Source organism: Homalodisca vitripennis, chromosome 4, assembly GCF_021130785.1.
Source record: "Homalodisca vitripennis isolate AUS2020 chromosome 4, UT_GWSS_2.1, whole genome shotgun sequence".
In the NCBI taxonomy this organism is placed as follows: domain Eukaryota; kingdom Metazoa; phylum Arthropoda; class Insecta; order Hemiptera; family Cicadellidae; genus Homalodisca; species Homalodisca vitripennis.
In genome coordinates this window covers 40,048,722-40,063,557 of record NC_060210.1, presented here as the reverse complement: position 1 = coordinate 40,063,557, position 14,836 = coordinate 40,048,722, and the positions used below count along the sequence as shown (strand labels likewise).

The window sequence follows — 14,836 nt, the reverse complement described above, 5'->3', positions numbered from 1 at the left end:
TATATCTAGTTTGTACCTATAGTTTTTATAAACTGTGATTGTTGCCAACTTTTCAACACAAATAACAGATGATCTGTCCTATAGTAAAATAGTCAACTATGTAATTACCTAGTAAAATACAAATGTTCTAGATTATTCTCATTTACTGGCCTGAAAGTGTGAGTAAATAATTTATTATGAAAATTATTATATATTTAAATAGTTATTTGCTTAATGTAATTATGTTTTAATCATGTAATGTAACGTATCTTATACCACTCAGAAAAAATCAATAAGTTTGGGTTAACATTAACACTGACTGCTGAAATCTGATACCTGTTAGATACGATAGATAAAAACTAACCTTAAAATGGTCCATCTATCCTGGAAATTGTTAGGTTTTAAAAAGGAATTAGTTTACACAATCTTCACTCTATTTTTAATAAAATTTCTTGACTAAACTGCACTGGAATTAGTTTTAAAATGCCATTTGGATGTAGGTCAGATCTAACTGGTACTACATCTTTTATCTTTGTAGTTTTGTATTTAATCCTGGAAGGTCAACCGACCTGTTTGGTGTTGATCGGATAACTTCCAAAGTGTGATCGACTTCAAAAGGGTCAATTAGGTTTTACCACATTATTACCCATCAAAGACCTTCAAATTATACATAAATCAAAGTCTATGAGTTGATTTTAATGTTTAATGGTCTTTAATTTTTTTTTATCCTGTTTCTAGTTGAAAATCTGTGGTTTTCCGATGTGATTTTGTTGTTAACCTATGCAGCAGAGGTTATTGTTTGTAAACAAATAATTTTGTTCTTTTTTCAGAAGATTTTAAATCAAGTTTATAATTGAGCAAAGTTTGATAATACACTGATGATAATATAATACTTCAGAATGAGTGATCCTTCTAGATCGTGATATTAAAATATAATCTGACATGAATTACTTTGTTGAGTCTGAAGTAGTCTTAGTAGTACAGTGTTGGTTCTCGTTTTCTTTTTTGTTTTTTGTTAATTTTGAATTAAAAAACTGTGTTTTACACTATTAAGGACGCATGCTTTAAAACTGATAAAAAATAATTTAGTGAAAAAATAAATCTAAATAAATGCTGAGTAGAAGCTTATTCCATTTTTGATGTTGGGAGGAAGGTTTCAAACAGAACCATAGGAGTGGGATATCTACAATCAAATGGAAGATAACCAAACATAAAGTTTCCTACTCTGAATTAATGTTGCCTTATATTGAAATAAGATTACAGATATGCAATAGCCAAAGAGATACAGGTATCTTAATAGTAAAATATTGCTGTTTCAGAAAAGTACGAGAAATGCAACCAAACTGCCCTCATTTATTGACAAGATGTGCATTTGTGATGATGAAAATGCCCCCAGACATAGTGGATTTGAAATTTATCAGAGAATGTGTGGACAAGGCATTAATGCTGGCTCCAGATAATCCTATGACAAATCATGTCAAGGCTATGTATTATGAAAGATATCATGTAGTAAGTGTACATTTTTTGTAGGAATGAAGAAAATTACAACATAAATTATAGAAACCATACCTGAGTTTGTGAATGAGTATACTTTTTATGTATTGCATGTGTGAATTATAATTAATGTATATAATATAATATATTGTGATGTGGCTCAAAATACAAAAACATACATGATGTAATATTGAACCTAAAAATAGTCTTCTTTATTTTGGAAAGATAAAAAGTAGTTTATAACCAATGAAAGAAGACCTTCACTGTTCTACGAATAACTTTGAAAAAGCATAAAATATCCAAATTTTAAGAAGCTTGTAGGACTACTTGATATTCATACATATTTATGGCAAAAAGAATATGTATATACATGTAAAGACCAAAAACTTTCGTTTAGACAATAGTCGATTTAAGACCTTTGTTATCGTACAAATAATTTTGAAAAAACATAAAATATCCATATTTTAAGAAACAATTAAAAAACTCATTATAAAATTAAGTTTTATCTAAAAAAATATAGTAAATGAATATTCAATTTTAGGAGAGATAGACCTAGAGCATGAAAAAGAAATATGACCTTTGCTTTATAAATAAATAATGGGTTTAACACTAAAACATGCCACTTTCTTTATATATATATATATATATATATATATATATTTACGTTAAATTGTATAAATGGCAATAGCCTTATTTAATTTCAATAAACATTGAATCACAAAAAAAAAAGTTTGCTTATTTAAAACGCATATGTGACAGATACGGCCAGATACAAAATAATTGAATCGGAAAAAGTAAGCGCTCTGTGGTGTAATGGTAGCACATTCGCCCGGCAAGTGAGAGATCCGGGTTCGACTCCCGGCGGAGCAAGTACTTTTTGTGATTCAATGTTTATTGAAATTATATATATATATATATATATATATATATATATATAATTATATATATGAAACACTTCACAATACTTAAAGAAAATACTGCATGTCACAAAAGTTATAACTCGCGTTACCAAAGATGGTTAGAACGGCAAACTGATTAGACTCCCTGTTGTGGGAGAAAAAGTTACCTCCAAATTTGTTTTGAAACTTTTTCTAACCCCACAGTACAAAATACCTTCTTGACAATTCTTTTGATGCATTAGCTCTTCATCTTTAAGAAGATTTTTTTTATTATTTAGACCATTGTAAAGAAGTTTATTACGTTTTTCCAAACAATGTATTTTATGAAATTTACTGGGCCCAATGTAAGGATATGGAAGAACATTTATTGTAAACAAAGAAGGACAGTGAATGAAATGGCAGTCACAGTGGTGAAAAGATAATACTTCTGCATTTGCTGAAATTTGGTAATAGTGTGTCAGTTATGTTACATTAGTCCTGTAATGACCTATTTGGTAGTTTTCTCAGACCACTGGCACGAGCTTTCAAAATTATATTTTTGGTTTATCTAGCATTTACTAAACTTGCTAAACTACAGATAAAGACCTATAATGTATATAAATCTGTAATTATGAACTTCCGGAATACATTGGTATATATATCCAAATCTTGCCAATAAATAGTACTTTTATCCAAAAATCCTGAAGCACATCAATGATGCGCTTCACACACACACTGCTAGGATTTACAGTGGTTTATGGAAAAACAAAGAAATGTACACTAACGTACCTCATTGACCTGTCCTTTCAAGACTACAGTCCGAAAAGAAACAAGACACACAAAATCTTATAAATGATTATTTTGGAATGTAGGATGAACATAATAAGGATTTCCCCCAGGTTGTAATGGCTTCTCAGTCCTACTTATGTATGTATTTTTTTCTTCATCAGGACAACAAGGCAAACTTAACTATTTCATCCGAAATATTTTAGACCGAAATTAGATTACAGGAGCCAGATTAGACACTTTTTGACCTAAGAAGTCTTCCAAGAGCTACATACAGTCATATGTAGTTTTGGTCGAGAAAATAAGGCAAACTAAACTGTGTCACCGTAAGTGAATTTGAATGGCTGGAGTTAGGCACCTTATAACCAAAGTAGACTTCTTAGTTCTACGTATGTATGTATTTTTTTCTTCTTTCAGACAACAAGGCAAACTTTACTATGGTACTGGAAATATCTTAGACTAGAAGTGTATGACAACGGCTAGAAGGAAACGCTTTTTCATTCATTTAAACCAGAAATAGTCCTACACGTGCAAAGCATGATATAAGAGTCAGGTTTAACTGCGATAATAACCATGAATACTTAAATAATATCTATTTGATGTAGGTCTACTTATGTTTGAACAATTTCATAGGACTCCATCATATTAATTCACAAGTGCTTTTACTAAGTAGTATTAGGATTTCGATTTTGAAAATTGTGTGTGAAATCACGGATAACAGCTAGTTACAGTTATAATAACAGTTATTAACAGTTATAATAAAAACAAGAAAATTACAAATTATACATAGAACAAGAATTAATTAATTCATAGTTATTAAAAATAGGAAAATAAAAAGTACAGGAAGTACTGAACACCGCATTTTGGGAAAGAAAAAATAATTTTTAAGTTAATGAAATATCCTCAGATGATACTATTACATATCTCCTTAGGAAATTTGAAAATTCTGGTCAGCTCAAAACTTATATTGATAGAGAGGAACATTGAGGACTCCCAGTACATGTTTATGTGCCTTATTGTGAAAATTCAGGTAGGTTCAAAACTAATGTTGGGAGAGAGAGTATTGAGAGTATGTTTATGGGTTTAGAAAAATTAATAATCGAAATGAATTTCACTCATTTATAGTTGGTACTGACAATGTAAATTGACATCTGGACAATTAGAAGATAACATTAGTCTAGTAATAGAATAGTTTATGAACGTTCATTTGGTATTCAAGTAATGCTTTAAAAGTATGCTAAAACAGTGACAGAACCAGTAAAATGATTTCTTTTATCAGCAAGTGTCAATCTACACGATTTTCATTATAAATTATAAAATATTTATTCATTACAAATTCCGATTATGGTCATCTGGAAGGTTGCCTCAGATGTTCAGTTACAGTTGTTTGTACAAAATGCTTTCCCTAAATTAGGTTCGTTCGCCATACTTACATTTCGCGTCATTTTACATTATTATTAACACGCTTTTATGAGCTTCGTTTGTATCTATGTAACAGAATCTTTGAGCATAATTTTCACCAATTTCCAGAAGTCTGATTAATGTGAAACTTTGCATACGTATCAAGGACCGATGACAATGCAATAATTTGACCATAGTTTTCCATTATCCTTATAAGTACCACCAGGATTAATAAATTCTTTTATAGATCCTCTGTGATAGAGCTAGCGCGCGATCTGCGCTAACCCAGCGTTCAAGTCTCCGTTCAATCTGCGCAACCCAGCGTTCAGGTCTCCATTCATCTCGGTATTCTTGGATGTGCTTGACTCTCTTAATATAGTAATATTATAGTAGTCATCCAGTCTCTGCCATTTCCAGTGGTTTCCTTGACAGCCAGATCTCTAAGTACACGATCCATGCATGCTCTTTGTTTAGTATACATTACATAATAAAAATTTGAGTTGTTGCTTTATAGAAACATACATAGTATTTTTATCAGGCAAAGCCTTTAGTGTTTTTTAACTAATTCCATTTCAACAATAATCCAAATTTTTCTTGCATTTTCAATTTGATTTACTATAAAATAAAGTTGAACAAAACAGTTTAGTTATTTTACACATTACCGAAGACGTGTAGCTAATAAATTAAATAATAAAAGTACCAAAATAAGGGTATATTCAAGACTGAACTACAGTAACCATTAGTTTTATTATGTATGTGTATGTTTGATATATATCAAAGAAAAAGTGAGGGCTCTGTGGTGTAATGGTAGCACATTCACCTGGCAAGTGAGAGATCCGGGTTCGAGTCACGGCGGAGCAAGTACTTTTTGCGATTCAATGTTTGTTGAAATTAAATAAGGCTATTGACATTTATACTATTTAATGTAAATAAAAGTCATTTGACAGGTATTAGGTCTTCCGATCATATGTTAGTTTGCTTATTTAAACGCATATGTGACAGATACGGCCAAATACAAAATAATTAAATCGGAAAAAGTGAGGACTCTGTGGTGTAATGGTAGAACATTCAGCCGGCAAGTGAGAGATCTGGGTTCGATTCACGGTGGAGCAAGTACTTTTTGCGATTCAATGTTTATTGAAATTAAATAAGGCTAATATTGACATTTATACTATTTAAATAATTGAATCGGAAAAAAGTGAGGGCTCTGTGGTGTAATGGTAGCACATTCACCCGGCAAGTAAGAGATCCGGATTCGAGTCCCGGCGGAGCAAGTACTTTTTTTTGACAAACCCTTTAGGATTATTTTACCCTCAAGGGATGATTGGTCAGAGGGGAAGAAACCTCTTCCACCAGCTGAGCTCGAATGGTACACAGACGGCTCCAAAACAAAAAGCGGCACAGGCGCAGGAATTCTGGGAGTGAGACCATGTAGGGAGCTGGTGGTTCCTATGGGTCCGTATCCGACAGTCTTTCAAGTGGAGGTCGCAGCCATTATGGAATGTGCTCGTGAGAATCTTCGTCTGCGATATAGGGGCAAGACGATTAACATTTTCACGGACAGTCAGGCAGCGCTGATGGCGCTGGATTCTTGCGCGATCAAATCCAAACTGGTTTGGGATTGCTATCAGACCGTTTCCTCCCTTGCCAAAATCAACAATGTAACCGTTTGTTGGGTTCCTGGTCATGAGGGGATTCTTGGGAACGAAAGAGCTGATGCCCTGGCCAACCAGGGCTCAGCAACAATTATGACGGGCCCTCAACCGTTCTGCGGTGTTCCAAGGTGTGAATCCTCTAGGGTTGTCTCGAAATGGATTCGTGCGGAGCATGGGAGAAGGTGGAGGTTGCATCCGGGTTTGAGAGTGAGTAGAATGGTATTACAGTCACCTTCCTCCAAGGTGGCTTCGGACCTTCTCTCATTAAACAGATCAATGTCTTCTAAGGTCATTGGTCTAATTACGGGGCATGGTCACCTGAGGAAGCATCTACACAGAGTTGGCATCCTTCAGAAGGATCCACTCTGTGGAAGGTGTAATGAGCAGGAGGAGACTGCTGAGCACCTACTCTTTGATTGCCCTGCAATAGCAAGAGAGCAGTATGCCATCTTTGGTAGCTTGGACAGGGGTGGTGAATTTTCCCAGGAGGACTTGATAGGTTGTTTTCGGCGGTTTGTTGAACTGCTGAAGTTGTAGACTGGTGGGCCTCATGGTGTTTCCGGGGTGCGCAAAAAGCCCTTGAGGCTTAAGTGCATGGCAGTAGGCCGCCCCAAGGAAAAAAAAAAAAAGTACTTTTAGCGATTCAATGTTTATTGAAATAATTATATATAATATTAATTATATATATCAGAATATAGCTATTATATGATAAAAATATAAAATGATTTACGATACGAAAAATTCAACTTAGTAAAGGGTGTAACATTTTATAATAGTATATCTCAAATAAGTAATAGGTTTAATACAGCTCAGTAAGAATGATAAATGATAAATACTAGCCAACATTACGTTTATTAAATACTTCACATACCTAACCCTCAAGTCCGGCAAAGGTGTTTCAAACAGCCACAGTTCCTTGGTAGCTTAGATGCCAGCCTTTGAATTTTACGACAATAATTAATCTAAAGAGAACTGCGAAGCTCCGAGTCTCCAGGGATCAGAGCCGACATCTTAAGTGCAAGCTCGAGGAGTCATATTGAGGCGATGCAGGTTGCTATTTCCCCGTTGGTAGCTATTAATAGGACAGAACCTTTAATGGGGCACCGATGACAGAAACACACCAAGCGGGCAAAAACCTGTCCAACCTGACATCCTTGATCCAGGCTCGCGATTGTTTTCTGCTGGACTAGCCTATGTAACACTTAGTCGTGTAAGATCTTTAAACGGTATTCGGATTGAAGAACTTGATTGCTCTAAGTTAACAGGAAATACCCCATGCAATAGTGAAGCTTTAAATGAAATGATGAGATTGCGGAATGATTCGTAAGAAATACCACATTTCACAAGAAACTAATTGATACATCAAACTAAAAAATGAAAAATAAATAATAGTTTAAAAACTAAAAAAAACACGCTTTTATAGCTAACCAAACTAAAAAATAGAAAATAATTTTTAATTACAAATAGTTTATATTATGGTAGTAGAAGGCAAAACAATCATTCATAGTCAATCACCTCAAAATAAAATTATAATAACATTTAAGTTATTAACAGACTAAATTAATTCAGAGTAAAAAGCGTGGGGTGCATTTTACTACATTTCATAATTCTCCTCTCAAAGATAATTAGCATACCGATAGAATTATTGCAATATTTAATATATCAAGCACCCCACGCTTTTTACTCTGAATTAATTTATTCTGTTAATAACTTAAATTTTATTTTGAGGTGATTTACTATGGATGATTGTTTTGCCTTCTACTACCATAATATAAACTCTTTGTAATTAAAAATTATTTTCCATTTTTTAGTTTGGTTAGCTATAAAAGCGTGTTTTTTTAGTTTTTTAAACTATTATTTATTTTTAAAATTACATTTTTTTACACATTTTTTAAAACATTAAAATCAGTAAAGTCTTGTGATTTTCTCTAAATGTTGTACAACATTTTATGTGAACTTATTGTAAAATATTTAGAATATTTTGCACTTGCCATTAAAGGGGAGGGGATACTGACACTTTTTACGCAAAGTAGGCATTGTTTTTAAAACAAAAATGCACAGGGGAAAAATTACGTTGTCTATGAAAATCTTGCCTGAAAAAAACTGTTTAGACAAATCAATTTAATAATTTAAAACACGTTTGTTTGATGTACACAAATCAAACTATACAGAGCAAATATTCATTTAGAGTTGTTACAGTAAGGTGTAATAACCACTGAACCACACTAGCATATTTATGGGGTTTCTTTATGCCGTAATGGGAACTATGATTAGCATGAAATTTGTTACATTTGTCATTGAACAGAAATATTGGTATCTTATATTGTTATTGATTAATGTATAGTTGATAGTGGAGTATATGTACATTGTGCCTTGACTGTAGAATTTAAGTAGTATGAGTATAGTCTTATGGAATTAGATATACTGTTATAAATAATCAATGTTAAACATTATATACTCATGTACTGTATTCTGTTTAGGAGGCAGAAGTTCCTCTAAAGTACTATGAGAAAGCTGCAGCTCTGGGAAATTTTGGGGCTGGAATGGATCTTGTCAGGGTGCACTACAGGCTGAAGCAAGATAACATTGTGGAGGTATGATTAATTGTGAAAAACTTAACAAACATTTAATGTATAAACATTCTTGTTAACCAACAGTCTTTGATCAGAATTCAGATAATCCATACAAGTTTTCATTGTTGCCTAGAGATGTGCCCTTGAGTTCCTTCAACATTTCATTTTTTCGAAGCTCTCTGTTCTGTCGGGACAGTTTACCAACGTGACAAAATTCCCTGATAACAGGAACAGTTAAATGTTTTTGTTCTAATCTATAATGTGTTGTAAAACATGAACGATTTAGAAAATTCTTAGTGAAATTTGGATTAAATTGTTTATTTAATCCAAGAACTGGTAACTAGATTATCTGTATTGGCAGGTAACTTTTCTGGTTTTGCAATGGTATTTAATAAAAAATAATATAAAGAACTGAAAGTTAAGTGATTACACGTTGCCAATGAAAATATACCACATTTTTAATGAAAGTATTAAATTTTTAATGAATATTTTATTAGCAACACATTTTTTTTAAACAGAATTATTGTATGGTTTGTAAATACGAAGGACATTTCTATAGCATATACATTATCCTGGTAAAATGTTGTATTGAAATAATAATATTTGTTTCATACTTGAAATAGTACTGTATTCCTTTAAACAGTAGTGTATTCCTTTAGATACATTGTTGAAACAATATCTAATTTAGCAATACAAGTGTATAAACAATTTTTTAAATAAAAATAAACATTTTTATTGATCTAGAAATCTTTAATTTTATTATGTCAAATATAAATTAAATTTACTAAGTTAGAAGATGTATTTAGATTTTATACGTGGAAAATTATCTTCTTTTTACATCATAATAAGTGTAAATGATATAATTTATTTACACAAGACAGCACAAAATAAACTAATGATGTAAAAACAAAACAATATTGCTGTCAAATGTAGTACAATATATTTTTTCTATCTGACTTGCGTCAGAGATGTGTAAATATCATAATTGAGCGATCGTTTTATCCACTATCTCATGATATCATTGCATTCATAAAAAATCTTTATTGTTACTATACAATGGAGGTATTTCACAGCAATATTTGACAAGTGAAAATTAATTTGTCACCAGTTCTTCAGTTAAACATTTTCCAAATCAGTGTATTATTTATTTAAGTGTCAGGCATATTGGCTCAATTAATTATTTTAAGGAAACTTCGACCCATTGACAGAAAAATAAATGTAGTAAATTAATCCTCTCTTGGGTGAATAATTATTGTACGCTATAGGTGCTAATGGACTGAATTAATTTGAGTGCTCTGCTGGAGCACTATACTTATTCACATTTTCTAATTATAACTTCATCTGAATAATATAGTTACATATTACAAGTTAGGAGTATGACATGAGTTATAAATTACATTTTAAAATCTCATATGCTTGTTCCTTGTTTGTTTACAAGTTTATTTACACTTCTATTTCTCATTGCCATCATGGTTACCCATTAGACCAATATAAAAATGATTGCCGAAGCTCAGCCAAATCCTATGGATTGACAATAGACAATAGACAATAGACAATATCTTTATTTTTGCATAATCTTGGAGATCAGCATGGCGTCACAACTGTTACAGAGAAATGAGAAAGTAGTATAGTATCGTCCGTGGGCTGTGGAACGAAGTCAGGTATAGTCTGGGAAGTCCTTCCATCTTAAATATTCTTCTATGGAGTAGAAAGGTCTTTTCAGCAGCCAGTCCTTTAGATGCCGCTTCAGCTGTTGGGGGTTGTGGTTGTTCATGTCATCTGGCAATAGGTTGAAGAACTTGGCTCCGGCGTAAGTGGGTTTCTTGCTGTAGAGTGTCAAGTGGTGGGGTGGCAGGACAAAGTCTGTAGAGCTCCTTGTTCCGTACTTGTGGACATCTTGATTTCTGAGCTGCGAAGTTGAGATTGTGTGGAGGATGACTTCTTGTATGTAGATTGCCACAACGGTAAGAATTTTCAGCTCAACAAAGGCCGTTCTGCAGCTGTCCCGGTAGCCAAGTCCTGTTAGGTGTCTGACCGCTTTTTTTTGTCGGATAAGGACCTTTTCTAGGTTAGAAGAGGCAGTTCCCCCCCCATGTAGCTATGCCGTATCTCAGATGAGATTCCAGCAGAGCAAAGTAAGCAGTTCTTGCTATTTCTGAGTTGCTTACTTGAATTAGTCTGCGAATAACATATATCCCAGAGCTCAATTTCTTGCACAATTGGTCGATGTGGGGTTTCCAATTTAGGTTGCAATCGATTAAGATACCAAGGTGTTTAGTATTTTTCCTGGATTCCAGGCCAGGCAGTGCCATAATGTTTGCTTTCTTGCTCTTAGTAGTGAAGCCCAACTGTACTGTTTTAGATTTGTTCAGGACCAGGTGGTTGGAAGAACAGTACTCGTTGGTCGCAGTGAAAGCCTCTTCAGTGCTAGATAAGAGTTGTTCCTTATCTTTTCGTGCAAGAGTTACAACAGTGTCGTCCGCGAACATAACAGTCTGGCAGCTGTCTTGTAGGTGGGCAGGGAGATCATTTGTTAGTAAGAGGAACAGCATTGGGCCCAAAACAGAGCCTTGAGGAACTCCTCTTTGTATACTGATGGGTTCAGATTGATATTTCTGTGATATATTGTTAGATGTATATTGTAGTTCCACTTGCTGTTTCCTATTTATTAGGTAGCTCTGAAACCATTCTGCTGATTTCCCTACTATGCCTATTGTTTGTAGCTTTTGTAGTAGGCAGTTGTGGCTGAGACAATCAAAGGCCTTGCTAAAATCCAGAAAAAGGCTGTTAACGATGCAACCTTCCTCTAGTTTGTCTATGATGTATTCGACTAGTTGTATCAGTGCGGTTGCCGTCGATTTGCCTTTCAGGAATCCATGCTGCTGGTTGGTAAGCACATTGTTCTGGTCAAGATAGTTCGTGAACTGTTCCAGAACAATTTTCTCCATGACTTTAGAGAAAGTTGAGATGAGCGAGATGGGTCGATAGCTGTTTATTTCATTTTTCGGGCCTTTTTTATACTTGGGATACACTTTAGAGAGTTTGAGTTGTTCTGGGAAAATTCCTTGTTGTACAGATTTATTTATTAGAGCCGCCAGCGGAGAGGCCAGTCCTTCTCTACACGTCTTTGTGACCATAGCACTTATCATCGACACCAGATGATGTTTTTGCTTCAACGTGTCTATAGCTTTTAGAACGTCTTTTTGTGTTATAGTCTGAAACTGAAACATATTGGTTGTTGGAGCTATGGGTGGATTGTTTTGGTGTGTAGTTCTGGGATCGATATTATTGTCTAGAAGTGTTTTTTCTGCTATTGTTGAGAAGAAATAATTGAAATGATTTGCTATTTCCACTGGGTCTTCCGTGATTTGTCCATTTACTCGTAGCTGGAGTTTCTCTGAGGTGGTTAAGGTTTTCCTCTCCCTATTAATCACATGCCAGAGTGCCTTAGATTTGTTATCTGCTCTGTTGATGTACATGGCTGTTTGCTGTTTCCGTAGGGTTTTCAATTTTAAGTCGTATTCCTTTTTCCTTGTCTTTGTTTCTGCTTTATCTTCTGTCCGTCCATAGAGAATTTCTTGGTCAAGGGCTTGTATGTAAGCATTTTTCAATCTTGAGCACTCTTCATCCCAACATTGCCTAATTTTATTGTGTTTGGTTCTGGATTTTGTGAACGGGCAAGACAGATTTAAATTTGACTGTATAATATTGTTAAATATGTTGTAGGCCGAGTTTACTTCCTCTGTCTGGTGAACCTGTCTCCAGTCTTGGTTCCTCAGGTTCAGTTGGAGCAGTTCAATTGAGCCCCGACTGAAGTTTCTTTTTTTGTAGCTAATGCTTTTGGCGATGTTCGTATTCAAATTCAACGAAGCCAGCTGTGCTGAATGATCAGATAACCCTGATGTAATGACTGATGTCTGAATGTTTTCGGGTTCTATGTTCGTACAAATCCAATCTATTGATGTGGGTGTTGTGTTTGTGATGCGAGTAGGTGGCAGTTTTAGTCTTGATATATTAAAGCATGAAAGAAATTCTTCGATGTTGGTGTTGTCATTATTCTCCTGAAGAATGTTCACGTTGATGTCCCCCATGAATATTGTTCTCTTGCCTGTTTGGAGTGGCTTGTTCAGGAGTTCTGTCAGAATGTCTATGGCATTATCTAGGCTGGCGCTTGGAGGTCTGTAGACTCCTAACAGTAGTAGAGTGTCTCTTTTCAGTTTTATTTCAAAGAGTGCAGCTTCACAGATGAGTTCTGATTTTTCTTCACTTACTTTTAGAAGTTGGATTGTGCTTTCTAGGCCTTTTTTAATGTATACAGCAACCCCCCCTTTTGTATGATTTTTCCTAGAGAAGCCACCAACCAGAGAGTAGCCAGGTATGTATGTGTTTTCTAGGCTCTCCTTGGATAGTCCATGTTCTGTTAATACTGTGATATCTGGATTTTCTTCACTGAGGAAGTGGGAGAGCCGCTCTATTTTATTTGAGAGCCAGTCAATATTTTGGTGCAGAATTCTGAGAGAGGTTTTCTGGTGTTTTGGGATTTCTGCTATTTCTGAGTTTAATACCGGTGTTTTGTCCTCTGGAGTGGGCAAATCCGGGTTGGCTGGAGAGTTGACAATTACTTCTGCTTGCTGTTTATCAAGTTGTTGTGGTCTAAAAAAACTGTTGGTCGGTTTAGCAGGACATCCAACATTGAGAGCGCTGCGGGAGGAGACAGCCAGCCTGAGGTTGAGTTTTGCTGGTCCAGATCATGATGGAGTGGTACTAGCGCATGAGGGCCAGTCTGGGATGGGTCGTCACTGTCAGCCAGATAGCCATAGTGTTTGATTATGTGGTTCTTGTAGAACATGATGTGTTTAGAGAAAAACACCTCACAAGTCTCGTCTTTAGCCCTTGGCTTTGAGTTTAAGGGTAGGCTTTTGGTCTGTTTCAAGATAGGCTCTGGAGATAGCACTGGGGCAGCTTCTGTTGGTTGCTTATGCAGGGAGCCAGATACTGACGCAGCATGTGCAGCTTTTTGGTTTTGGTTATGCTTTCTGCTCTTAGCCATTTGCAGAGATACACGGAAGTGGCTTTTTGCAGTTTTGGTTCTATCTTTGCTAGAGCGTAGGCACTTCACTGGCCTGGGCTGGGGTTCATCAGCGTCGTGCTGCAGCAGGTTCTGTAGTGCTTTCATAGAGTTCTCAATTCGGTCTTAGCGGGTTTTTAAATTTATCATATCTTGCATTAGTGAATGGTCATTACCTAGCTTACAACTACAGTCGGTCACTTCGTAATTGGTTGGCAGTGGCAAAAGTTTATCTCCGGTGGGTGGGCATGTTTGTGTGCCAACATGTCTGTTTGTGTCTCGATGGATTTCTACTTTATTTTGCCCTGGTTCTGTTTTAGTTTTTAGTGTTTTTACAGTTATTTCTAGATTGGAAATTTTGTTTTCGTAGCTCCTAATGAGTTTGCATTGGTCATTGTCGTGCTCTTCGTAGAACTGCTGTAGTTGTAATTGTTTTTGTTTTTCTCTATCCAGTTGAGTTTGCAGGTTTGCCAGTTCTTGGTGTAGACTGTCAACTTTATTTTGGCATTTTTCTTTATTTTTTTCTATTTTCTCTAATTCTTCTGTGGTAGCTGTCAGCTCTGCCTCGAGTCTTATGCACTTTTCAAGAAGTTGAGCTTTTTCTCTCTTTAACTTTATATTCTCCTGTAGAAGGGCGTTTCCTGCTTCAGCTGCCAGGGTCAGGGACAGATCAAGGTCAACTTCGTCAGAGTTTTCTAAGTTCTGAATTTTTTCCACAATGGTATAAGATGTGTTCTGCACGTGGTAAGTTGGCTTGTCTTCTCTGTCAAGATGATTTTCATTCTGCATGGTGATTGGGGGCATGTCACACTGTTTACATTTCCAGGTAGTGTATCCAGCTTTCATAATCTTTTTGTGTTCAGTGCTTGACATTCCAGCACATTTCGCGTGGAACCAGTGCTTGCAGGGCCCTGTGGAAGCAATTGACGAGTACTTGGCCCCTATGCCACAGGAGCCACAGGGAAAGTTTGTCATTGTTGTGCTTGTATATAATGGTTATAT

At 35.2% G+C, this 14,836-nt stretch overlaps 1 protein-coding gene across 8 annotated transcripts in view; it reads left to right on the top strand.

The window, feature by feature from the left end:
- LOC124359177 overlaps positions 1–14,836 on the top strand; it is a 71,711-nt gene that overhangs the window by 47,493 nt on the left and 9,382 nt on the right. For all 8 annotated transcript variants that reach the window (XM_046811704.1, XM_046811703.1, XM_046811705.1 and 5 more), the window contains exons 7-8: positions 1,299–1,488; positions 8,674–8,787. In XM_046811704.1, coding sequence (XP_046667660.1) covers positions 1,299–1,488; positions 8,674–8,787 — 304 coding nt within the window. The remainder of the gene's footprint in view (positions 1–1,298; positions 1,489–8,673; positions 8,788–14,836) is intronic.